The 27,838-nt window shown below is 42.9% G+C and overlaps 1 protein-coding gene across 9 annotated transcripts in view; it reads right to left on the reverse strand.

Annotated features, from left to right (window-relative positions):
• Positions 1-27,838, reverse strand: part of AUTS2 (activator of transcription and developmental regulator AUTS2) — a 733,524-nt gene that overhangs the window by 225,508 nt on the left and 480,178 nt on the right. For all 9 annotated transcript variants that reach the window (XM_061470335.1, XM_061470338.1, XM_061470337.1 and 6 more), the window contains one exon: positions 3,098-3,127. In XM_061470335.1, coding sequence (XP_061326319.1) covers positions 3,098-3,127 — 30 coding nt within the window. The remainder of the gene's footprint in view (positions 1-3,097; positions 3,128-27,838) is intronic.

Here is a 27,838-nt window from a genome sequence, read left to right on the forward strand (position 1 = left end):
TTCAGCCACCGTGACCTGTCACACACCTTTCATCATACTGATCTGCTGGTTTGTATTCAAAAGCACTAGCCTATCTTTCTGGATTCCAGGTCTTACTTATTCTAGTAGAAGTATGTGCCTGTCTTGCATTACTTTTACCTCTCGTGGATCTCTTATTTCGCAGGCACATTGAAGGACCAGTGTGGGTTTGCCCTCAAAAATACTAAATGCAGTAAAACTGATTCCATTTTCTGCACAGCAAGTGCAGAATTCATCTGCAGGAATACACCATATTCTGTATACTTCAGGATATCAAACTCTGCAAGACGTAATCCTAAGGAAAAGCAGATCTCCTCTTCCCAGAAACATTTTAGGCGAAGATGTTTCTGGTGGGAGCAGAATAACTCCACAATCCTCAGAACACATTGACCTAGGACCGACCACGAGCAATTTGACAATTCACTGCTAGAACAGCTCCACAGTCAGAGGCTAATACCCTCATCATGATATAAGATGTGTGGGTCAAGGATCTTAAAACTTCTAATCCTGCTGAGCACCCTCAGCTCCTATGGTTATTAATGAAACCTGAGGATGCTGAGCACTATTTATGAAACCATCAATCTCTTGCCCAGAGGTCTGGCACCCTCACTTCTCCCAATGCATTTTGCTTATAGGAATTTTCGGTCCAAAAGAAAAAAAAGTTATTTTATTTAAAGCAGGAATTCAAAAATCTTCTGGGTCCTATTGAAAGAGATCTAAAAGATCCTGCCTGTCTGAAGAAAAGAAGTTTCTACTTGTCAGTTAAACAAAGGAATAACGCACAGCCTCCTTTATAGTGTGTACTTTACCTGTCATCCAACAGCCCATTATCATGTCACGGCAGAGTGCACTTTTCTACAGGTCACTTTGTTTAAAATGACATGGATAATGCACATGTCAGCGAGCTGACAGTCCCGACCGTCCTTCAGAGATAAAACCTGCAAGACGAGCGCCTGTTCTTATCTGGGGTACATGCCTTGGTCTATCATCTAAGTCAGGCAGAACATGATTTCTCCAGAGAGCACTTTTTTCATTTCCTGATTTTAAAAAATCAAATAAGCACCATTTGTCTTCATCTGAATATGCCTGACCTGCTCAAATGATGATGTCTCGCATTTTATAACAGGCTACATATGCTGAATTCAAATTAACAGCAGAACAAGGCCTTTAGATCTTTGCCTAGGCTGCCAGAGCAGCCTGAATAAATACACCAGGGTTAGCTGTCGTCTTTTACAACTGGGCCTGAGCTCTGAAATTCAAAGCTTGCTCTGGCTCTGGGATTTGAAAACCACTAAATTATTGGGGATATTTGGATCTGCACTTAATCTCAGTTCATTAGTGGGGAAGACAAAATATAGATCACAGAGATGAAATACACATCTGGATTTTAAATCCGTCCTGCACAAGTACTGGGATATTCTGTGTGAGGTACAACCTTGAGTCTCCCTTGCTTTGTGTTGTGGAAACTATCCTGAACCAGCACACCACCAGCACCACCCCTCTCTGCCTTTTTATACAGCTACGAGAGAAAAATACTGTGAAATGAGCAGAGGTTTAGCTCTGTAAATGCAGCGGTGGCAGGAAATTACACTTCTAGTTCAGGGTGCCATAAACATGGGAGCTGAATTTCAGTTTATCATCTTCCACTGCATAAGGAACATCCTGAAAATGAATAATCGCTTCACAGGATGGAATGTAATGGTAATGCATTAAAAATTCATCTCTAAAAGTGCAGGTTAATATTCTGTGCAAAAACCCAACAAAACCTCCCCTTTCTGTTGTCACACTGATTAACTCCAGTGATTAGTTCCCTTATGAAAGGGAAATCACTGCGGTTCAAAGTAAATAGTGGTTCTTTAACACAGTTAGCAAATTATTAAGAAACATGGGGAAAAAAATCTCTACTTGGGAAATCACTAAAACAAGCTGAAGGGTAGGGCTTTGGTAGTTATGTACAGAATGGGTTGAAAATCTCCTCTGCTTCCTGCTACACAAAGCTGATTAAATTAACGAATGGTGATTTCTATATTCATTGTTGTGTTGTGGATTTTACAACATATTTGTTCTTTTCTGTTGTACAAACTGCGTACCAATTTGGTCATTTCTCTTCTTGGTTTGACCTGGACCTAGCTCACAGAACCACCCATGAAACTCCAAGCAATTCAATGTTGTTCCAGGAATGACATTATCTGACATTATTTTGTCCTCCCCTAACTTCCATCCCCCAATTTATCAAGTGAAAGAGGAGGCAAAAGTGATTACATTATCAAAACATCCCTTAAAGCTCAACGTACAACTGAAAATCACAAAACCCAACCTGCAAATACAGAAATTAGACCAGTTTTTATGCAAGTATTACCTCATTTTCACCAAAGAAGGCAGGTAGATGTTAGTCTGTTCGCAACATTAAAAAAGACATCAAAATGTGCATCAGTATGAATATTACTTCTTCATTACCATTAGTCTTCTGAACAATAAGCAGCATTACAGATCAGTGCCTGACTTTTTCAGTGTGACATTATTCCCTTTTTCCACTTAGGAACCCGAAGTTATCGAGAGAATTATCAGCAAGCTGTATCATTTGACTCAATGTACAGTTTCCAAATGTTGTTTCTAAAAAGACAGATCTGTATATATATCAACCATAACACTTCAATTTGAGTTTGAAGACCCTTGCCTGCAGAGAAGCAAAACAGGCGATAACAGTGGTCAAGTAACTGTTAAAGAGTGCAAATGTGAGGGTTACAAACATATTTGGTTGCTGTTAGAACTTCCCAAGGGAAAATGTTGCCACAGAAAGGGTTGGTAGTGAGACTGGTGTTCATAAACAACCCACACAAACCATGGCATCAATATGCTTGAGGATGAATTGTGGAGCCTCCAAAATATTAATGAGAGTTCTCTTCCCTTGGAAGTGTATTCCAAAATTAAATTAAAGGAAACAAAGTATTTTCATTGTAGAGAGATGCTTTAGATCAATCCCAAAAGAAACTTGGAATAAATAACAGAGTAAGAGGAGTAAGTGAATGCAACAAATCCAACAAATTATTTTTGCTCCCATAGCGATTTCTTTTCTTACCTTTTCTTCTTGATCACTGTCGCTGTCACACTGCAACACAAAAAGAAACAAAGACACAGGTAAGAGAAACTTGTTACAGCAAAAAAAGTCAGAGATTTCTATGAAGAAGATGGCTGAAACACTCAAACCCTGTGGCATCAAACCTGGTTCCTTCGGGAAAAAGCTCAATTACTGAAGAGGAGGAAATTTCCCCCCCACTGTTGTTGAGATGATACACTTGTATGTTTGAAATATGAACAAACTGGACTGAACACCACAAAAGGCATTTGCAATGCCCTCTGTTAGCTCCATTCACTTGCACAGGAGCTGACGGTGCATGAGCACATTAGACTCCAAAACTGGATCAGAGAAGAAGAAAAGCAGTATTAAAGGGCTGTTTTGTTCTCTTCTGACAGACAGCATTTCTCACACTACCTGCTAATACATCGGCTTCAAAGGCTCTGCAGATAGGAGGGTATGGAACCAGCTTTGTCTGTCCCACAAGAGAAGCATTTGCAAGGCTCCCATTTATTTTCCAGGACTACTTGGAGGATTCAGCCTTTACTGTTGCTGAACCAAACAATTCAGAGGTCCCAGTGGAAGCCAGAACACGACACATTAATTGATTCACTGAGGTTCTCTGTAATTCAAGCCCAGGTATCACAGTAAACACTTAATAATCCTACAAAATGCTGAACAGTAACAGTAGTGGGTCTTGATATTCATCAAGTGCCATTGCTCCATTTTTTAATAACTTTTACTGTTGTAGAAATACATCGGGACTAGATGAATTGAGTGTCAGTACAGATAAGCATCAGGAAACCACATTAACATTCGCTACAAGTGTAAAAGCTGTAGGACTGTAAGGACCATGCAACTCACTGCTCCTCTCAGACACAGATCTGATTCATCCCACCTAATTCTGGGTGACTATGGAGAGGTCACACTTGGCTACCTCCACAGCAGAGAATGAGGAAAACACCTCCTTCTGTGTGGTTATTTTTTAACTACAATCTTACACTCCAGAGAACCAGGCTGTGAAGCTCATTCAAGGATGAACCAACACCTCTGCAGATCTAATGGCAGATGGTTCGAAGGACACCATGAGATCACTAAAGAGGAGAATCAGGCTTCCCTAAAGCAAGGACCAGCTGATCATGTTGCTGCAGCAGCAGCCAGTTAAGCCCTTCCTGCATTTATACCCTGTTTAATGCATCTGTGAGTATTTTCACAAGACATCCAAATCGCTCTCAAACTACTTTGTGAATTCCAAAGGTTAACTCTACAGTGGGATGTGGATACACAAAGCCAAACGCACCCACAAGTGTGTGTATTTGATTTGCACAAATCTAGTCATCTTCTGTGTATTCTTATAACTTCCCTGGTTTACTGGTTTTTAACTCATTTTCATCAGTAGAGGCCTTCCCCACACCGGTGAGCTACATACAAACAAATTAAAGCAAAGAACTATTTCTAGGTTCTTTACAAATAGCTTTACATGAAGCAATGATTAGATAAGATTGCAATCTGCTTTCAGATAATTTCAGATAGAAATGGAAGTGAAATTTACTTCATAACTGAAATGATTTATATAGCATGAGTTGCACCTAAGTACTCTGGCAACAAACAATTGAGAGGGAATATGAAGATATGAAACAGTTTAAGCTCGAATTCTGAAACCCTCACACAACGCTTAAGTTAATGAAGAGGGTGTGCTTAACTGACAACAGGAAAATTGCACATTTCTAGAACAGTATGCCATTTATATAAAGCACTCATATCCTCACCCTGTCAATATAGCGCATTTTGACTTCAGCATGACTACAAGTATGAGATTCTGCTACGAGGGTAAGCATAGGTAAGTATGCTTTGCAAAGCAAGGCCCTACCTGTCCAAAACAGCAAACACATGCACGGGAATCACAGCATGTCACAAAGAATTCCCATTTATTATCTCTATTTTACAACTGTTGGGAAAAAAATCAGGTTTTAGCCTACAGCACTTGAACCCACTGCTTGCTTAGAGCCAGGAGGACCCAGCAGTTCAGAATCCAAAAGGAGAACGAATGGGGGTAAAAAGCGGATATATAAGCAGGCAAGGATGATTCCCTTCTAGCAGCAGGGTTCAGCGGGTTTCAGCATGCCATCGCTCCTGCTGCCGGGGCACACGTGAAGAGCTCTTTCCCCCACCATTTTTTGTCTGGTTTAAGGAATCTCTCCTCTGCTGTGGATTAAGTTTTCCCCGATTCATAAGCTTGGAAAGAGCTCAGGGTTTTGTGTTTTCTGCAGTATGGAGGTACTTGGGGAGAAGAGTATTTGCCAGCAGTGACATCTGAATTTGCCAGCGAAACAGTTCCCCGCATCCAAGTGAATCTGCAGAGAAAATGCACAGAGCGCTGTTGGTGGGAAGCTCTTTCCATCAAAGTGTTAAGCTGCCGCTCTCCAACAGTCCAGTTCTAATTTCAAGGTCCGCTTAATTCCACATCAAATAATTACTGCTATACCCAGAAGCACCTTGTCTCCAGAGTTAAGCATATGGCGAAGGACTGAGACCTACTGGTGTCCATTATGGAAGCAGCACGGATGCCAAGGCGATTAAAAATGCTCAGACTCCCCTCACAACATGCCCAGTGACTGACAGCTCCGTGATTTGGCCAGTCACCGTGCCTGCCAAAAAAGCCTCTGCTGCACCGAGGCCCACATGGCACTCGGAGAAAACACTTCCATTCCCGGTATTAAATTCCCATACTGACCCGAGGACTTTGCTGTGAGCTCAGCAGGAGCACACCATCCAATTTACAGCTCCAGCCTCCAGAGCCCTCAGTGCCAGCCTCTGGCAGAGACGAATGATGGTCAAACCCCTCCAGTTCATAAATTATGCAAAAGCAATAAATGCACTCGGCAAACAGCTCCCAACGTTTGCCCAGCCTGCTTCCAGCTACACTGTGGGAAATGCCAGCGGTGCTGCACACACAAGGCATCTATTTCACTCACAAAGAGGTTTTGTTGGTGGGGTGCGAGGGAAGGGACCCACTATTCAGCAGCTCTGTCCTGTTCCAACAGCAGGGTTTTATGGACAAGCTGTAGGAAAGGGAAGAAGGAGGGATGGGAGAAAAGGGCTTTATGCACTGCACTGGAGTTATAGCTACATGTAGTATGTATAGGTGTGTGTCTGTGTGTGGGCACACACATTGTACATGCATGCATATCCACCTTAAGCTGAATTTTCCCTAAGGATTAAATATGTGGATTTCCTCTGGTCTATGGAAAAAACAACCAGACAACTGATGCGCAGGGACACCTCCAAAAGGATTCGCAGAAGAAGGAAGAGGTTTGCTTCTAAGGCTAGAAACTGAACTGGAGCAACTGGATGTTCTTCCCATGCCTGAGACTGCTGTGTAGGGACCCCGGGCACTGTACTTGCACACACATTCCCCAGTGGCCCTTACTCTGATGTGCTCATTTACATTTCTGGATGCATTTTCTTCCCAGAAGTGCTAAGCACAAGGTGTTTCCATCGTCTGCAGGCTTACTGCTAACAAACGCTGCAGAAGAGGTTTTGGAAACCAAAGCTGACAACCGTGAAGCTGATTATTCAGAATTACTGGTCAATTTGGAGACTCGAGCCTGCACTGCTTGCTCGGTTCCTCTCACGTTTCTCTACATCCCAGGGCCATAGAGAAAAGTAAAATGATTTAAGTGCTTTGTGGTTCTCACAGCACCAGACTGTTTTGGAACTGAAGTGATGCAAATGCTTTCAACTGGCCTTCTGCTCTGGGATGAGTTTCAGTGGTTTGTGCCTATTGCAAAAAGATAATTTTTCAGTGCTCTCCCATGCCTGGTTTCAGGAATCCACAGCTCTGTGCACATGCTGCATCCAAATATTCTGCAAATCACTGGGAATCCAAACTATCATTCAGAGATAGCATGATCTGATTTTTGGATAGCTGCCACTGGCTTCACTGGAAGCTGTGAGTGATAACGTGACAAATCAGGACAAGGAGGCTGCAGACACATTTTACACCTGAACACACAGAGGCTTCTTTCTGCGAATCTCAGGCTCAAGGCACTTCTATCTCCACACTGAGCACAAGTCGTGACTGATTACAGTCACCCAGGGCCAGGCGTGAGCAGAGCCCAGAGCCAAACTTCCAAAAGCTGGCCTACATTATGGAAAACCCACCCACCCGGCCAGCCCTCAGCGTCGTTTAGGCACCGAGATGAAAGCCAGATTAGCAAAACTGCCAAGCACCCACAGCTCCCACACACGGCCAAGTTTTCAAATGAGCATGGCACAAAATGCTGTGAGATCTTCTTTAAACCACAGCCTGACAGGTCCCTCGAGTACGGGCTCTTCGAAACGCCTGGTTTATGCTTTTGAAAGTCTTGCACTGGGCAGAATGGGCTCTGAGCAGTTTTCCCAGAGAACCTACAGCACTACAAACCAAATCCAAAGCAAGGGATGTACAAAGCTCGCTCAAAACTAGCTCCACAGATAAAACATATGGAAACGTTAAGGTTGCTCCTAATTTCTATGTAGTCAGGGCTATTAATGAGAACAGACAGACAACTGCTCAAAGTGGCCACAGTTATCACTTTAACTGTTCAAACACCTTTAATAACCGATGTGTGCAGGCTACCAGCCAGCACATCAGCTGACACGCACGTGCTTCCTTGTCCAGTATTTCTGCAGCTTCATGCTCAAAAAGTGCTGCTCAGAATCAGTAACCCATAAACTTGCACTTTCACATGTGCCCTGCGGTCAAAATTCAAACAGTTATTCCTAAAATCAACCCCAGGTAAGGCACGAACATGTGAACTCATAAAGGTCTTAGTAGCGACAAAGTAGAAAGCTCTTCTTTCTGCCTCAGCTTAAACCTCCAAAATCACTGCTATCGGTCTGGATTGTGAGAGTGGAAGATGCATTCCCTGCAATATGGAGTACACACACATACAGCTGCAGTGGGAAGTGGAAAAACAACTTCCCAGTTCCCATTTGAGGTTTAATTGCTGCTGTGTTTTATAGAAGAAAAGGAAAACTGAAGACAGGGCTAAATATTGGCTGTACTTCCCAAATCCCCTGCCCCAGCTGAAGCAAGGGCAAGTTCAAATGCACAGCACATCATCTGCAGCACCTGCAGAATGAGCCTGATCCCAATGCCACATTTCAAAAATCAGACACCCTATGTGGTTACAGCTCTAATTTGAGCCCATTTTAATAGCTTGAGAGAGTCTGGTCCAAATCAAGCTGAGTAAAGGTCTGTGCCACCTCACAGGCTCATTCAGGCTGAAGCAACACTATGGATTTCTATGTACCTTGCTGATTGAACACATTCTTGTGCAAAAAGTGGCAATCATTGAATATATCATGTACAATGACATTGAGGAGGGCATTGTTCTCTATTCTGCTCAATGGACTTCGCTGGAACAGCTATTTCATATCTTGGATCCATTTATCATTGCCACCAAAGGAGCCAGTGCTGCTGAAATGCCAGCGCTGAACAAAGTGATTCTACTCATCTGTCTGCTGAAAAGAAATCTGAAGAAAATGAGGAAAACCCAGACCTAAGCCATGTTCACACTGACATTTACAATATTCTTGTCCATCTATCCACCAATGACAAACTGATAGCCCCGGAAAGGGCAAAGATGATATTTTAGCTATACAATTAGACCTTTGCTTCCAAGAAAAAAGGAGAAAAAAACCCATCTCCCAGATGAAAGGAGACACAGACAGGGAATAAATGGGCAATTTTCTAATTGATGAAATGGAGACAGGCAGAGTCACAAAGAAACTAAGAGCAAGGATTTCACTTCTTTTCTTTCCCATCTCTGCCTTTGCCTGCAAGTAGCATTCAGCATGGAGCTCCTTGCCGACGAATCTTCTATCTAGCATCTCGCAAATTGGTTAACATCACATTCTGCTTAGCAATTCTTTGCCATTATCCACAGCGATTCACTGTAAGGAACGACTCTGAAACAGAGATGGTCTGAGAAGTTTAAGGTCTGCTTTCTCAAAAGCTGAAATTATGGATTATTCACAGAAAAGTCCCATTTTACACAAATTACCTTAGCCTGGACAAAAGATTGCAACGTTGACCTTTAATCTGAATTCCATTTTATCCAAACTACTTCACTTCAGATGAAACCTATCAGTCTTGGACATTTAAAGTTATCTTGGTCCTTTACAGGAGAAGTATTCAGAACTTAGAACCACTTTCAACTATAATTCTGTCTAATTCTTCATTCTGAGGACTTCCATGATTGTTTTCTATATCAAAACAACGCAATTAGTGGATCCTTCTACCTCCCACAACAACAAAACAATGGTTTGAGAAGGAAGAACTACATTTTGAGTATTAATGTAAACACCACATTACAATCCGTGATAAAGATGATCCACATAATACTTACACAGGAGGTGAATATAACCTTGGCAACTGATGGGGTAGTACACCTACTCCTGGTAGGCTACAGGGAGCTTGTTTGTAAAGTAAAGGGGGATTTCACTCCAGGCAGACAGTCAACTCTGAGTCCTATTTTGAGGTTTGATTCTGTTGTGTCAGTCCCTGCATAGCCAGGGATTGACAAAGGGATGAGAAACTGTGGCTGCCCCATCCCTGGCACTGTTCAAGGCCAGGTTGGACACAGGGGCTTGGAGCAAGCTGCTCTAGTGGAAGGTGTCCCTGCCCGTGGCAGGGGTTGGAACTGGATGAGCTTTAAGGTCCCTTCCAGTCCAAACCACTCTGTGATTCTATGATTGTCTACCACTTGGAGGGGAAGGCTTGTAGCTGGGTGTGGATGGGAGAGACTGGGATGCAGCAGGACCTGCCTGAGGGCTGTCAGGGACAAAGCTGCAGCCCAGAGTCCTGGCCATCTGCCTGGAGCTTGGTTTCACCCACGAGAAACACACCACTGACAGCCTGAGACACCCCAGGCAGAGCCCCAGTGAAGGATGAAGTGAAACCAGCCCTGTAAGAAACACATTTTCCTTTTCTCCCTGGAAACTGAGCTGAGAGTGCCAAGTTATTGCAGTTCTTGGAAAAGTGCAACTTCTTTCCCCCCATTATCGCTCCCAATGGCTTCCTTATGGTGTCATTGCTCAATGATCCCACAAGCGCTTAAGGCCCAATCCAGCCATCCCCAAAGAACAGGACAATGGTCCCACTGATGTCAGGAAGATTAAATGGGCTCTCCAGATGTACCATTAGAAAGCTAACGATGCCATGAGTTTCGCAGCTCAGCATCTTCAGAAAGTGCCTGCTGCAAGTCAGGCATCCAAATTCCACTTGTCTAACTGGGCACCAAGCAGCTGTTGGCCACACACACAACCAGATCTTAATTTTAGGAAGCAATTCTCTTCTATAATAGGATGATGAACTCCCTGCCTCAGTTCCTCAATCCTGTATATGGAAAAATGACTACATGCCTTTGCTTCTGGGATGCTGAATGTGCATTTGCTGCCTCCTTACCTGCCTTTCTGGCTGTAGACAATTTGCAGCACATGATGTTATTTTCAGCATCCTCTCAATGGATGACGACAGGGTGCAGTGTGCAGTGTCACTTTTAGCATGAGTACTTCGTCAGGGTTCAAAAAGTAAGTAATAGTAAATAATAATAAGAATGTGCATTTATACTGGTGGACTAAGTCAACAGCAAAGACTTAAACTAATCAGTGTTCAATGAAGTCAGTGTCTAATACTGCATTAGCCACTGTATCTGTATACGGAAAGATTCCTATTTTTCAGAACTCCTGCTCTTAGCTTTAGAGTTCAGTTTGGAATTTAAGTCTTCCTGGTACTTACAAGCTAATGAAATCAAAATATCCTGATGGACAAGAAGCAAAGCATGTTACGGGTTAAAATAATACAAGAATCTATTTTTTTCCACTGTGTTGTGATCCATAAAAATCACCCTGAGCCTTTCCTCTTTCTTCTCTGCCTGTGAAGCCAATTGCTTTGATTGCAGTGATATGAGCTTGCTGAAATGACTTGCCCTTGCTTGTGAAGCAAATGGAACATGCTAATAGAACTTATCGCATTACCGGATGCAAAAGTGCCATAGCTCATTACTTTAAGATAAAAGGATATCATTGCAGACGGGAAGCAGAATTGACTTTCTGAGGCCCGACTTGATGATGATTTAATCAACTGCTCTCTTTCACTTCTCATCTCTGCGCCTGTCGGTTTCACAGGTGCTGTTAAATGAGACACTCAGAAAGTGAGCGGAGGGAAAGAAATTGCTGTCATTACTTTTCAAGAAAGGAGGTATGCAAATTTTCGACAGAAAGATTGCGTTCATAATGGGCCTGGTAAAATACAAGGATCATGCTTGACAGGTGAGGGCAAGTCATTTGTACGTCCTTACAGTGAAGCAACCATCCTCATTTAGAAATTGTGCTCGATAAGAGAAGCTGCAAATGAAACCCAGGCAATGGCTGAGAAGCAGTAAGCAAACCTTTGAAGACTTTGCTATTGCAGATCTGCCTTCAGCAGGTGGCTGGTGTGTCTTCACACATGCCTATTCCTAACTGCCAGATGGCCAAAGTTTGACCTCAGGATCTCACGGAGAATGCCTCTTAAATGTTTTTTTACTGTCAGCTTTGCATTCACAGTCTGGAGTCTGAGAGCTTCTTCCTTTCTTCATCACTGCCAGAAATAGAAATTACGAGACACAAAAACTAAGTGAGCGTCGAGTTCACTTTGAAGGCAGAATCAATAGGTTGGAGGCAACAACTTGTTTTCTTCTGCACGCAACTGTTACACACCTAGGAAGTGCAGAGCTTACGGTTCATACAGCCAGGTGAGAAGTGAGAAGAATAATCCACAAAAAGGGTTGTGGCAGGAATCAAAGAGGTTGAAAAGACACTTCGCCAGGGCCCCAAAGGGACCTGGGGTCCTGTGTGATGGCAATGCAAGAAGAAAGGGTAAGGAGACAGTAACTGAATGTTCTATTGACCTGATGGAGAGGTTCTGATATTCCAAAATTAGAAGTTAAAAAGGCACAACCAATTGAGATGATGAATTATGTACAGCCTAAAACCACTCTATACATCTATGATGGCTATTGAGCTGCTTGGATCATTCTAAAATGGGGAAATAAGAACTAGCAAAGCTTTTATTGGTGTCAATCTGCTTTTCAATCAGAGATTGATAGTCAGCCACAGCAAACAGGTTCCCTGGGGACTCCACTGTATGCGATGGATACAGCAGTTTGTCATAAAAATGTTGACATTTGTCTCAGATAACAGCACAGGACTTAAATAGAATTAATGTCATGAATATTTAGAATTAACTCAGAAACAGCCAGGAACCACTGACACAAAGGAAGCCTGATGCAGTAGAAAAGGATTTCAATAAGAACAGCCACTGTATTAATTCCACAAGCAGGTGCATTTTAAGAATGTAAAATATTCTTCCTCAAGATACACATTTGGCTCAAACGCTCCCAGGCTTATGAAATGAAACTACCAGATCTCTCAGCTGACCTTTTCCCTGTGTGTCAGGTTCTTAACCCTCCATATCCACCTAACTGGTTGTGATCCAGTCGTGCTCTTTGGACCTGACTCACCTCTCACCAAAAATACTGCATTGTAGCTTGAAAAGCAACACGATGGAGGAAAGACAGCTTTGGGGCAGGGCTCCGGAGACACCCCTCTGTCACTGGCTATCACTATCACCCCAGGCAAGACATTTCATCCCTTCTTCTGCCAACCCTCCCCTTTTCATCTATTTGGGCTGTTACAGGCTGTGCTCCTTAGGATTTGGTTACTTTTCACTCTATGTGTTAAAGTGTGCAGGATAACAAGGCATTTTTCCCAGAGAATTCTGGTCTTAGTAAATAGAAGAAATAAAGAAGAAGAAAGCATTAAGACTTGGATTAGGCCCTAGACACATCAGGCCTATTTTCAATATAGATCTCAACCACCAGCTAAATGCCATGACCTATAGCAAATTCTACCATTTCACCTGAAAAAAACCCTTATTTTAAATTGCAGAAATATACACAGAGAAGCGGCAATAAAAGACTGATAACACTGCATGGGGGTTGTTCTCTTGCAGAGGCTGCAGGAACTCTGAGCACAAAATGGCTACAGAAACGACATGAAGAGAGATGCAACTGGTTTATGAGATAAAACAGTTGTAGAAATAGGACCTGGAACTAAAAGAAAGACTAAAAGTCACCTTTTCTTTCCCAAACAAGACCTGTTTAGCATTTGAGCTCTGTTTCTTTACATTAGGCTAAGCAATTTAAAATGAATTGTATAAATAATAATTCCCCAAACAACCCCAAACAATAGATCCTTAGGGAGAAGACCTTAACAGCTGAGCTATAAACCTCTGAACACTGGATTTTAATGGATACTAAAAAACTCTTAACTAAGCTCTATAAATACAACCTGAAACAAAATGATTTGTGTTGTAAGCTGTTTGCAAACTCCCATAAAATGTTCCTCATTGTCATAATCCAGAAAAATAACTCAGACCGTGTTCTCAGCCCTGTAAACCGGCTTCTATGTTGTGGCTTCATTCCCTTTTCCAGCCTCTGGTTTCTAATTCATCACTCGCACAGTTGTTATACGTTATTATTTATTGCTGCCTTTATCATTTTCCTACAATTGATAAATTGTCTGTGCTAGACCTGCGGGAAGAGAAAGATTATTCTAAATCTAGAGCAACTAAATAGGAATTGTAAAGACAATGGCACACTTTGGCCTCCCTACCTCAAATCTCCTGCTTTGACACACATGATGCTGTAATTTGGAATGTGAAATCTCTTATTAGGAAATTAATTCATTATGAGTTTTTCAGAATGCTGCAATTAGAGTAACAATTTAAAACAGGAGTTGTACTTCTCTATTTAAATGTAAGCATAATCGTACATCCCTGATTTATCAGGTGGACTCAACCATTTGTTATTCCTGCAGTAGCACTCACAGTGCTCAATTACATGGTTCCACATAGGAGCTTCCATAAGAGCCAAACCTCTGTCTTAGAAGCATTTCTTATGTATAAAGATTCACTGTGGAAAACCAGGCCCTCAGTTTACCACCAATGTGCTCCTGGCAGGGATGTAAGTAAATGTTTGGGTTTTTTTTCCACTGCTGCATTAACCTACCACCTGACTAAGGTGATAAAAACACCTGTATCATAAGTGATATCAGACACTCCATGACTGTTATCAGTAGTGGCAAATTACCTGGCACAGCCAAGGCACGGTATTGCTTTGAATACCTGGCTTTTAGCACAGTGTACAGGGAAATTATCCTTGTCCAGGCAAGCCTTGGAAAATGCAGGAGTTTTGCCAATAACGACTGTGTTCAGGCAGGGCTGCAGCTAACACAGCAGTGAGCGTTGCTAGGACAGCCCATGTGCTCCCTTCTCAGCTGCAATGGTACTGAGACCCCACAGTTAGAGATAACCTCTTCCAAAGGGGAATCCCTGTAAGGGCCAGGAGACATCCTGAACATGCCCTCCCTTGCAGTCCTGATCCAGCTCTGGGGCAACAACACCGGAGAGATGTGGAGCTGTTGGACTGAGTCCAGAGGAGGCCATGAAGATGCTGCGAGGGCTGGAGCAGCTCTGCTCTGGAGCCAGGCTGAGAGAGCTGGGCTGGGTCAGCCTGGAGAAGAGAAGGCTCCTGAAGGGGAGACCTTAGAGCAGCTCCAGTGCCTGAACTGGATGAGCTTTAAGGTCCCTTCCAACCCAAACCTATGTCAGAACACAGGACTTCCCCCTACATCGTTTGTCAAGGAAGAAGGGACATACTGAAACAGAAGTGACATGTCTCACAAAACAAGTCTGGGAATATGGGGAGCCAGGGGAGGCCTAGAAGGAACAGAAGCTTCATGTATGTGTCTGATCTTTGCGGTCACCACTACCCCAAAGGCAAAAATCCACTCTGGATTTTTGTCTGTATGATCCTAGCAAACCACCCGCATCTTGAACAGGGACCATAAAGAAATTTTATGCTGCTCAGGCTGTGCTATACAGCTTTGAGACAGATCAGGTAGGGCTCGAAAATTCACTGCTTCCTCCAGAGATGCTCTCTATGAATACAGAGCTCAGGAATTTCACAGGAGACTTTTCAGCTAGGTAGAAGCTCCCTTTATTTTACAGACAGTAGACACCAAATGATTGGAAGTTCAATTCTCATCTCTTTTGAAAACTTAGTAATAGGAAGGCTCTGAGATTTCAAACACACTCTCCACAAAAACCTCTGCAGGCTTTATCTTCAGTCTAAAAAGAAAGGGAATAACAAGATGCAATGGGTAAAAGCCAGATGAAGTTGGGCTGCTGCATATTTTAAACATGGGGAATAATTTATTATTCACTTAAAAACAGAGCAAATCTTCCCTAACTGGAAAACTGTAACAAAAACTTAAACTCTTGCCTAAATGCTGTGCCCTCGTTCAGTCAGAGTTACTGTACTCAGGGCAGTACAATTAATTAGCAGAGATGATATGGCCTGTGTTGCACAGGAGGTCACAGCAGATCATACCCTCATTGCCTTAAATTATGGGAATCTATAAAGCCCTGAACATCCACATCTTTCCAATCTTACTTCCATGGCTCACTCATTCATGTCTTGGACCTCTTATAATACAGCAGCTGAGGACAACTCCGTGCATCCTGAAGACACCCTTCATGGTGGGACAGCTCTGAAGGGCTGTGGATGACCACTAAACTCACTGCCAAACCAGGAGGGTTTCTCATGTCCCAAAACCAGTGGGTCCTGCTAGCTCTGACAGTGACTTTGGTGTTGATGTTGCTGTGTATGTCACATTTTATTCTTGTTCACAGGATTCATTTTTCTCGTGCTGCAGGAAGAGCACTTCTTTAAGACCCATTTCAGCTTTGCTATTAAGCTCAACTACCTTTTTGGAGTGATCAATAAAAAAGTCTGCTACAAGAGGACACTGTGATTTACAAACACGGGAAAAGAAAGAGAACGATGCAAAGCCATGGGTAGGGATGCGAAGGACTGTTGGGAGGGGGGAAATAAAAAGACTATGAGAAGAATCTGAACAACCAATTTAATCCTGGAGGAAAACACAGCAGAGCTCTCCTGCGTGACAGCTATCATAAAAAGATGCGGGAGAGATCTACAGGAAATTCAATACCAAATCTAATATGTACACCAGTGGGGTCCTTCAGAGGAAGGGAGACAGAAGCCTCTCGTAAAGCACTACAGAAGGCAGACTCACATTTTGCCTCAGAGCTCCTACAAGTAATTATTAACATGCAAGGGAGAGATGTTAGCAGGTACCTCTGAACTGAGGAATACTTTGATACATGCATTGGATTCACTCTCCTCCTCTCCACAGCCAACAGAAGAGAGCTGGAGAGCAGGTTTACTTCCCACCCCACACACTTACAGCACCTTCAATCATTTCTTGTCAATACACACAAACCTTGTTTAATTTAGGTTCTCAGCCTTCCTACTGAGCAAGGAGAAAATGAAGGCAGGCGAGGGCTGTGTCTCACTGGAGGTTGCACGCAGGAAACTGGATGCATACTCCAGCAATATGAAACCAACAATACCCAATGGGAACATGCCCTTGTCCTCACACAACCGGTACCTAATTCCCAGCTGGAAGGACTTGAACTCTACAGGACTCTACCCATTTACCAACACCAAACACAATGACCCAACTCAACGACGACAAATGACTGCGAAGGGAACCACCTCACTCTTAAAGACGACGACTCACTCGTTTTCCCTCCTATGAGGGCTGGCTTCAGTAACTCAAGAGAACAAGAGGTGTGTCTCCTCCACCTCAAACCTGGCTGTAGAGGGCCATGTAAGGGTGTTCCTGGGCTGTAGACTCTTTAATCATTTGCACTTTTGCCTTTAATGGGAAGCAATAACTAGTTATTGTGATGCTTCTGGGCAAACGCCTCATATGAGCAAGCGTAGCCAAAAGACAGAGTGTAAACAACACTCCCTGAACTACCGGGGACATCACACTCAAATGCCCCACATCCTGGTGCCTTCCTTCCCAAAGCCTTGTCCTCCCCTAAGACCTCAAAGGGTTAAGCCTGCAAATTGCCTTGCTGTGCTTCTGGGACAGCATGAAGGATGGCTGCCATTGCCACGGTCAGATATGACAGCGCCAATTTGATGTGCTGCCATCAAGGGCCTTCTAAGAGCCGAGCGCCCTGATGGTTTTGTGATGTGAACAGTCGCATCGCAAAATGGTTTTCCTCTCCCGCTGCCTCTGCTTCCATCTGCTGCTGGGCCGAGGCACAGCCGGCTGCCTGCCTGTCACAGCATGTATTAAAATTAGCTGGGGAGGAGGCACTCAGTTGTGCTAATTACATTTTAATCATTGGAAATGTGTTGGCAAATCAAGCCTTGATTGCCATCTCGGAGTCTGTCTCCTCCAGCAGAGTGAAGGGGCTGTCTGCATTAGCTGGGGCCTGCTGGGCCCAGTTCTTTCACAGAAGATAGAATATGGTGCCTGCTGGCCCACCACTGAGACTGCTTTGGCACATTATTAAAAAGCCACAAGGCTTGTTTCAAATCATCACTGTGTGAGCTCTGCTCATTCGCACATCCCTGGGTATTCCAGCCACTTGGTACTTTTAACTATATCTTTAGTTTACCTTGTGGGCTAAGAAACAATCTTGCATGTGTGGGTGAAGGAAGCCAGAGCTTTTTTGCAGCTCGTGGGGTTGGGAACGGAGCCGGTTGTCAAAACGCCTTCCTTGTCAGCTGTAACGCTGCACTGAAGAGCATCCCAGAATAACCGGGACTTGCACAGCCCCCACTTTGCCATGGGAAGGTTTGGTACAAGTCCTGATTTGGTCAGAGTGATGGAGAAGTCCTTCCTCATCCCTCAGTCAGCAGGTCAAAGGAAACTGAGTCACTGAGTACTCTCAGGCCAGCCAAAGCTTGTAAATCACGCTTGGAGAGGAGCAGAAGCAGCAGTGAGGGTCCTCTTTGTTCCTCTGCTGAAACGCTCAGATGCAGATCCTAACATCAGCACACTGGATGAGCATCACAACAATGAAATTTTCAAGCCCTTTCCCCAGTCACGTTTGAAATAACTTCTTGTTTTTCAAATCAATACAGGAAAGCTTCCAGAGCAAGCAACTCGAACCAAAAGCAGAAAGAGCCAGGATCTCTCAAATGTCAGCCTATGCAAGCTTAACAACACCAGCAGCATCTACCACCTGCAAACCCCTACCCAAAACAATGCCAACATGATGGATATTTAGAAATTTGAGGAATTCTCTCTCCAATCTCTCTTTTACAGCATTCAAATACTACCCCTAAGCATGAAACTCTTCCCATTGCTTACAGGAACTGGGTCTCCTAAGGCTGGGTTTTGAAGAGCGGCAGGGCCAGACTCACAAGGGCTCATTGCTTTGGAAAGCCAAATTTCAGGACAGCCAGATCCACAGCAAGACCCCAAAGCAAGTGGCAGGTTCCCAAAGCACTCGGCAGTCAGTGATGCCTATTGTCACCCTGGAGCTGAAAGCTCTAAAATACCTTCCTAGACTCAACACTTCTGGCAGCCTGAGCAGTTCAATGACTCCAACGGGAGCGAAGTACTGAAGCTGTTAACTTCAAGCTCGCTCCTTCCCTTGCTGGTGAAGGTAAAATGCAGCCACCAAGTGAAGCCAGCCAAGGTTTCTGCTCAGCTCTTTCTCTGTCCCCGCATACGTGGCAGCAGGGACTGCGCAGCAGGAGCGAGAGTGAAGAATCAAGCACACGTAATCCACGTATCAGCTTCCAGCCCCTCCTGAAATCCCTGTAATACTCCCCTTATTAGTATGTGCAAGTGGATTTTTAGTTGTTCATTTATTACACCTCACACACGGCCATACAAAGGCACGATAAAGTTATAAAGGCTCGAGTACCCTAGGCGTTCGTTCAGAGGAAAGCTATTTTTACAGCCCCTGAGAGGAGGCAGACTTTGGTGCTTTCTTTCTTACACAATTACATTGTCGCTGAATGTAATGTTTTCATGACTATCATATAATGGAACTTAAAACTGATCATTTCATAGCCCTAGCAATAATGATAAGGGTTTGCAAATATCACAGAGAGAGGCTATGGTGTCCTGCCATACAGCAGCTGTATTGCACAGATTGAATCTGAAACAAAACAGTGAAGTTATACATGTATTCTAGGATAAAACTTAATAACCAAGTTATTAGGCTGGGAAAAAATAGACGCTAAAATCTGGCTGATATGCATTAAAACAAACAGGGTCAATTCGTTTACTTAAATTGGCTTATGAGAACATTTTTGTTCTTGTTTAACTTGATAGCTTTAAATTTAAATCATCTCATCCTTTTTTTTGGCATTTTTAATATGAACATTACACAAAAAAATGGTTATTGGACATAAATGAGACATAGTTTTCATTCAGCACAGTTAATTTTATTTTGCCTTTTAAATAAGGGATAAGTATATTTGTATTTGCATGAAGGCTCCAGCGGTCCCAAGCACCAATAACTGCACTTCTGAAGGAAGTTCCTTTTCTAAGAGGCATGTCAGTACATGTACCCAGCAGGAGCATGGGAATGGGCTGGGATTTCAGATGCTATGAGTAAGGGTTTGTGCATGTTTGGATTTACTTGGTATCACTGATGGACCATTTTGCACTCTGGTAGGTATGAACTCCTAAAACCAAACACCACCAAGTCACAGGACAACCCCGGGCTTTCTTGACAGAACTTCAGGGTGTTTCAAATGGGGCTTAGGTCTCTCTCTTAATAGTGGTGCTGCTCATCATTATTTATAGTACAAAGACCAGGGGGGAACATGTAAGTTAGGCAATAACAGAACATTTGATGGAAATCACCAGAATAAGAAACAGTTGCACTTTAGCTTACAGGCACAACAATCTAAGGAATACTTCAATTCTATGTAGCATCTAAAGGAACGCAATACATATTCCCCTCTGTCCCCCAGATCCATCATGTCTCATTACATTTGGGAACATAAAACTCCCTTCATTGCTGAGCATTTGGTATTTACCAAGGAGAACAATCGTAATTGTGCATGGCCACTGCTCTAAGACATGCTGGGGGATAAAGGGGGATGAACAAGACTATTATTTTTTCAATACCAGATATATAACAACCACGTTGAGCTTTATTTGTCCATTTTCTAAGTGAAATTAATATCTATGTTCCTTTTGTAAGCTCTCTCCAATGGAAACATCTAAATAAAGGAGCAAATGATACTCTTTAATCCCTGATAAGGACTGCAGCATACTGACTGAAGCAGAACTTCCTGCAAACTGTACTGGCCTCATCCTGAACCCCTTGCTCTGTATTTGTTCTACTCAGGCAGAACACATGTGGCCCTTCATTATGTTCTGTAACCCACATAAATAAACAGTGAAGAAATGCGAGTGAGTGCCCTGTGGTGTTCAGGACCCTATTCAGCTGGAAAATTAGACAGCCTCCTGAGGCACATGAGCCCTCAAAGGCCACAGAAGCCAGCAGATCTGCTCAGCAAGAAAGGTCAGCCAAGCACACGACTAGGAGGAGATAATAAAGGAAACATTTACCAGCTCCGAAGCAGAAGCAACAAAGAGCTCATCTTTACCCCCAGGTATTTGTCTGTTTCCCTTCTGCTGCCCTACAGTGTAGCCTTGGAAGAAGAAAGTCTTCTTAAAATACTTCATCTCAGCTAAAGCATACAGCAGCCCCTAAGCTTTCAGCATCGCCATCCGGAGGAGATGATCTCTGTCCCTTAACTGGGGAGGGCCTAAGGAGGCTGCTATCCACAGATAAAAGGCAGTCTTGAGTATGTTTCTCTTTGAGACACCTGAACTATGTGCCCAAATCCTTCCTTGGAAAACCAGACAACATACAGATACAGAAAGCACAGAAAACACTGAGGAAGCATCTTATTTTTCACATGAAGAGCAAACCAGCCTTTCTCTGAGGCTGTCTAAAGCCCTCGCAAGCCTTTGCTCCCTGTCTCATCATCCAGCTTGTGCATCATCCAAGTCACATTGCTAAACATCATCTACTTACTTCTATTATTGACCCTTCATGCCGTCCTTCTGGCTGTTTCTATCTGAAACCACAAAGACATCTTATATTCAGGAATTTCCATGGGGTTTATTGCAAAGTGGAAATGAAATCCCAAATTTGCACCCTCCAGTGTTACAGAACCTCCACTCCTGCAGGAGCCACACATTGGAAATCCACATGCACCACAGGTAAAGGGTGCTTTCATTGAAGAGTACACATAAAAATAAGCTGCTTCCCATCAGCAAACACAGTCTTCATCTTTGGCGTAGCATTTATAAAGCTTGTTCAGGGAAAAAATGTGTTAAATCTTTCATCAGGCTACAGACACTTTATTTGGAGTCTTCACAGAAACCCAAAGTAGTGCCATAAGGTGCCTGGAATATTAGCCAAGATAAAACCTTCAGGGCCATGCACGCTACTGTTTTCAAATCTGTTCTTTCATCTGATGTGCCAGTCGAAATTACTTCTGCAACATGGTCAGAACCAACCTGGATGGATTTATAATGCCTGCAATTGCTGTGGGCATATTTTTGTGAATCGCCTGGAGACAAACAGCTAATTCTCTTTAGATTGTGCGAATTGCTAATTCTTATGCATGTCGTGTGTTTTCCAAGTGGCATGTTTAGACAAGAAAATTGCAGAATATTCCTGATGTCACCAGAGCTCTGTGCTTAGAAAGAAAGCCACAGCAATGCAGGACAGTGTCCCTTTACGTATCTCAGTATAGATATAACACATCATTTTAACTTACACAATGCCTTCACCTTTTCTCACTATACGACTGCCTGCATAAAAGGGGTGTCAAATAATAAAGACCAAGTCACCAATTATGCTAATGCAACATAACTACTTGTGCGAGTAAAGGAATTGGATCCAAGCTTTTTATTTGCTCTACTTAGACAACTGGAATAAACAGAGAGAGTGCCACCCTTTGAGTCAACATGTCCGGTTGAGTTTCATGACATCTAATCTCCATTGGCATTATTATACCATGGCCAACAACCCCACCCCCCCAAAGCCTTCCTTGCAGTGGTTTGTGTTGGAAGGGACCTTAAAGCTCATCCAGTTCCCATCCCCTGCCATGGGCAGGGACACCTTCCACTAGAGCAGCTTGCTCCAAGCCCCTGTGTCCAAGGTGGCCTTGAACACTGCCAGGGATGGGGTGGCCACAGCTTCTCTGGGCACCCTGTGCCAGTGCCTCAGCATCGTCACAGGGAAGAACTCCCTTATATCCAACGTAAGTCTCCCCTCTTTCAGTCTGAACTCATCACCCCTTGTCCTATCACTGATGAATGAAGTCCATGCAGCTCCCTGCTCTGTTCAACCTTCTCCAAATGTCTGAACTCATTGGCCAATTTCACCCACATTTGACAAGAGATTTCAAAGCTAATTAAGCTCCTGTGAGTTATCTCAGAAAGGCGGCCAGTTGGTAGAGAGACCCAGAGAGCCTGAAAGAAAGGCTGCAGTGTGTGATCACACCTCGCTTCATACCAGAAAATGCACACAGAACAGCAATGTTAGAAGAACTCCAAGGAAAAAGCATCAATCAGAGCCTTGAATTAACTCTCTATGGGAAATGGGGCTTTGATAAGTCTTTGCTCATGGAATTACTCATATTTTTTTTACTACCTATGACTCAGATTGAGAGGTGCCAGCTTTTAACTAACATATAAATTATCTTCATCCTTATAACCAACAGGGATATCTCTGTATAGCATATATTGTAATGCATAATTATAGCTTCAGGGCATCTCTTTAGATAAAAATGTAACAAATACAACAAAAGAAAATTCCATTTGTATTATGCCCAAATTTTGCTTCTAAAGTAACCCTGTACATGCGGAGAGCTCAGTAAACTGCCTGTCCAGCCTGCACACAAATGATGGTCCGATGCTTATGGCTTTAGGCCAGAAGATTATTAAAACCATGGGCTTAATTCCTGGCACTCTTCTTTAGCAACTCTGGGTAAAGAAAACCCCTCCCCTCTCTTTCTGTGTCTGCACCATTCGTCTGTAAAACAAGGCCCTGCTCCCCCCCTTCCCCTCAGCTCTCTTTTCCTTTCTATTTGTGTTATACTGCCTGCTATATAAACTGTGTGACGCCTGCTTTCCTCTGAGTGCCTGTTAAACTCTGTTTTCTAATGCGAACAAATCCAAACACAAACATACTGAATCCATTTTTCTGAAGTATTTTAAGTGGATTTTGGGTTTGTTTCTTCTAGCTCTTGATCGCTGGCCATGAAAAAATTCCAGTGGCTCCAGAAAGCTGGGTTTGTCCATGAGAAGAATGCCAGCTTAACAAATCAGTAGCTTTGGGGTACTTAGAGAGGTGCTAGAAATAAAGCAGTCGCTTTTCTTTATTGGGAGGGATATATGATTAATACATTCATTTTAGCATGTGCTATGCATGCAGCTTGGTTGTGTTTTATAAGGAGGAATAACAAATTATCAGTCTCCGACTAGTCACTTTAAATCCCCTTTAGATTTCATCACTGCTTTAAATGGTGGTTCAGAAGGCAAAGAGAAAAGCATTTTCTTTTCAAAGGGAAGAGAAAAGAGTGCTGCTAAACCAGTGCTGCTCCCTATCCCTGTGGGATGCAAAACTAATCTCTGCCTGTGACTTCAATGAATTCAGTTAACTACAGCTAAATTGCATCACAGAGCCTCTCTTCAGCAGAGCTGCAATAGTTAATGAACGTGGTGGGGAGACCAGATATTTCTTCAAAACAACTCATCAAGTAAGCTGCCTCTACTTAACAGATGTAAAGGCAGGGCCCAAAGTAGAAGCTGGCAGAAACAGATGGTGCCTAAGGGCAGCTTTCTGTTTCAGTGCTCCTGGGGGCTAGGTTAGGCAGGATGGGAGGTGCAGAGAGGGGGGTTGTGTTTTTCGGCACCAGGTAAAATCCATTTGTCACACCAGCTCCAACCGGGCTTTCAACACAAAAGTTTAATATCTGAAGCCAATGAGGCATCCCACTCCCCGACGGCAGCGAGGCAGGAAAACCTCATGGAGCAGGATGGAGCCCCGGCCTCTGTCAGCAGGGAAAGATGTCAACCCCTTGCTCTGAACCACTGCTTTTCCTCTTTTCCAAACAAATAAAAAATGGGTATGCAAAGGGAAGTGTTTTATCTTATTGTACCTTCAGGGAAAGAACACCAAATGACAACAGTAAGTGTGTTTTCTTTCTCTGTTCTCCACAGAATAACATCAGTAACCTCATAAAAGCAGCCCCTGCTTTCTCCTTCTCTGAAATACAGACACATACATTGCGGCACCAGCAATAAATTTCCATTGCCTCCAACCTCTAACATTGCCAAGGTATGTGCCAGAGAGAGCATTTTTATGAGCCAGTCTTTGACTGCCAGGATTTCGCCTTCATAAAGAAGAGATTTTAGCCCATTCTGTCTATTTATTTTGTGTAGAGGAATCAAGGTCAATAAACCATGGAGAAATTCACTCTACCTTATTCCATTTCAGACTTTTGTCATCCACGCTTTATCGAGTATCTGAATGAATTTTTAATATCATGCCACAAAATGCTTTGGTCTTCTATCATATGCTGGGACTCTATAAATCTGATAACACTTGGGAGTTCTCAAATATACTCAGCACTGAAGAAACAGCTTTAAAGTTTAGTCATTCTGATGAAATGTAAGAGCTTATATCAGTGACAGGTTGACAGAAAAAGCTGTTTTCCTTTCCATTTCACAGACTTCCACGTATGAACGCCATGAAACATGTCAGGACTTTCTCTGAGTCTATGAAGACAGAGATGGCATCTGCTCCCAGTGGGGAGCCCTTCTAACCAGTAATACTGTAAAATTTCATGATTCTGAAATCTGATCGACAGCCAAAGGAAGGGCAGGGAGGAGGTGTTTACTGTATTTTATAGGAGAGCATCAATTGCTTGTCTTGGCAAATGATGTGTATTTTTATGGCATACAATGCCACTTTCACAATAGTTTTTTAAATGAAAATGTATTCATGTTGGCTGAACAGGTTTATAATTGCCTGTTGCTGGAAACAAAATAGGCATTTTTAAAACTAGGCATTAACCCTCCACACTCATCACCGGTCTTGGCTAAGTGGGAAAACAGCAAGGGCCTTGAGCCTTAAGAAAACACATACATGCTGCTCTAGAAGCAGCCCAGCACAGAAGCTCATCAGCTTCCTACAGCACCATTATAACATGGGTCCCACATTCCAGTGACAGCAGATAGAGGAAATAGGTCCTCTGACTCTATGCTCTATTAAATATTATCTCGTGTCAGCATGGCCAAATTGAGATCTCAGTAAATGACTACATTATATTTGCACATTTGCTCTTTTGACAAATATACACCTCTATCACCCCTCTGAATTTACCCAGCAGCACACGCACCCCTACAGTTTAAAGAAACTCACTGAAATAGCACACTAATGCCTACAGCCAACCTTCAGCCCAAACTCCCAAGCAGGAATTCCATGCAGTGTGTCTGCCCGTATGGGCTCATGTTTGCCCGCCTAAGGAACACAACTGTTCCTTCTTTCAACACATATTGTACCACAGCATCTTCCAACCTGTGATTTGTTGAATCCCGAAATCCCACAAACGTCCTCCAAGAGAGATCTGCATCATAAGGAAAGACAGCAAACCACCAGTGAGTAACTTCAAATTTACTCACCCTACACCTTCAAAAGTACAGTTTCAGGGATGAACAATTCAAAACACCTTGCAAGCCACTACAGGGCTTGCAAACATAGTGAAACCACGACTCCTTGGTGTCCACATGGTCATACAAACTCTTCATGACAAAAAGGCAAAGGGACCAGCCCAACATCATTGCTGTCTGCAGCTGAAGATGACTGTGGAAATACCCAGGCCAACAGCCATCTTCAGTCTGATCTCCTTCCTTTTACTTCCCCTGAAACCACTTCATGCATGAAGAGGGAGGAGAGATTCAAATGCTCACACTTATTAATGTTTCATTCTGTCATGCCAGGGTAGGTGTTGGTGACACGGACTATGGTATAAAAAAATTAGATTAGTTGGGGATTCAGCCATGGTCCATTAAGCCATAGGAAAGATTCAGTAACTAAAGATACACTGCATCTGGAACTCCTGAGGTTAGAAAGAGTGGGACTTCAAGAAAAAAACTTCAATATATTATTTAGAAACACTGACATCTGACTCTGGAAACATAAGTATTTCATCCATGCACTTAATCATATCCTACATTGTGAGCTACATGTGCATTAAGACATTTTAACTGCTTTGGTTCTGATTCAGATAATATCATGGGTAACTATAACAGATGGCATTGACGATACTGCTGCTTTAGAAGACAAAGCTTTTCTAGCCAACTGCCACTCTTCTCCCTTCTGCTTTTCTTCACTAAGGATATGTCAAGGTGAAATAAAATAAGGTTCAGGCCTTTACATACCAGCAAGCAGCAAGAGGGCATTTGTGATGCCAAATTGCACAGATAGCAAAACAGAAATAACTAAATAGAAAAAAGGCTGAAGCAGAAGCAAAGCAAACTACATATGCAAAGGATGAGGGACACACCCAGAAACTCAGGTGATTTTATTATACCCTTATAAAAGACAAAGTTATCCCTTTAGAACTATTCTTCCTCCTCTTCATTGGGAAGGAAAGAGGTCAGCTGGACTCACCTGTATTTATGGACAGAAGTCTGTCTCTCTTGGGTGACTTCAGCGGGGAGGAGGGTATTAGGAGAAGAGGCTTCTACTTAAAGCATGCAGCTACTGATCAGTTGAAGAGCTATTGATTCCTGGCTGCTAGGAAATAGCTTGTTTCAATGCCCATCAAGTGCACACTCCACCTCACTGAAAACTTCCAATAGTGTGGGCTTTGGTTTTGTAAGAATCATGCCAATTTTAGATTGACATAATTGTGGAAGCTGTGAAGTTGTTCTGTGTTCACCTGCTACGTGTATCACTGCAATAAATCCGCAACTATTTTAGCAGTTAAAGAAGGTAACATTAGCAAAGTTTAGCTTCAAAGGACCTCCAAATTAATCGTGGACTCTGACACCTTCAATCTTACAAATGTGAGTTAGGAACTTCAGGATGACAAAGTGCAGCGTTTTAGGGGTGGAATTTCAAAGGAGAACTCTACAGAGTTATTTTCCCATTAGTCAGATTGGCATTCAGAAATCATCTGTTCCAGGGTTGGAATGAATTTTGTCAGAGATTCAGAGGAAAAGTGAATTTTAAAACCCTTTCATCCCTCTCTGTTTTAACTGCTTGAGCCACAACATGACCTCGGAGTTGCATGCTCTTCCAAATATAGAGCTGTATCTGTCGATTGCTCTGTACCCTGGTCTATCATTATTGTTCTTCATTAACACCATCTGAAGTGTATGCTTTTAGAGGTTTTGCAAACTCTTTGGATCATTTTACATGTAACTGACTGGTGCTATCAGAAGAATCCTGTTTTATTCCGGGCCAGATAAAGAGTGTAGTATATAACATATTGTATGGTGCTGAACGCTACAGCCAGAACAGGGAAATAGTCTGAGTAGTTATTATCAGTTTGCTTTATAAGTATGTTATTTACAATACGCAACAGATGTTCCCCGACTGTTAATGGAAAAACACAGGCCTTTTATTTATTTCTTTCCTGACAGACTAAAAAGTGCAACTAATATAATAATAATCTTGGAAAATCCAAAGCTTACTTCACAATTTGGAAAATGCTGTGTTGAGTCATTGCTCTTATTATCGGGTATTTTCATAAGTCACTAGATAAACAC

The sequence above is a fragment of the Pezoporus flaviventris genome, unplaced genomic scaffold (assembly GCF_033815535.1).
Source record: "Pezoporus flaviventris isolate CSIRO_AGI_PZ_B2104156 unplaced genomic scaffold, CSIRO_AGI_Pfla_v1 ptg000063l, whole genome shotgun sequence".
NCBI lineage: Eukaryota > Metazoa > Chordata > Aves > Psittaciformes > Psittacidae > Pezoporus > Pezoporus flaviventris.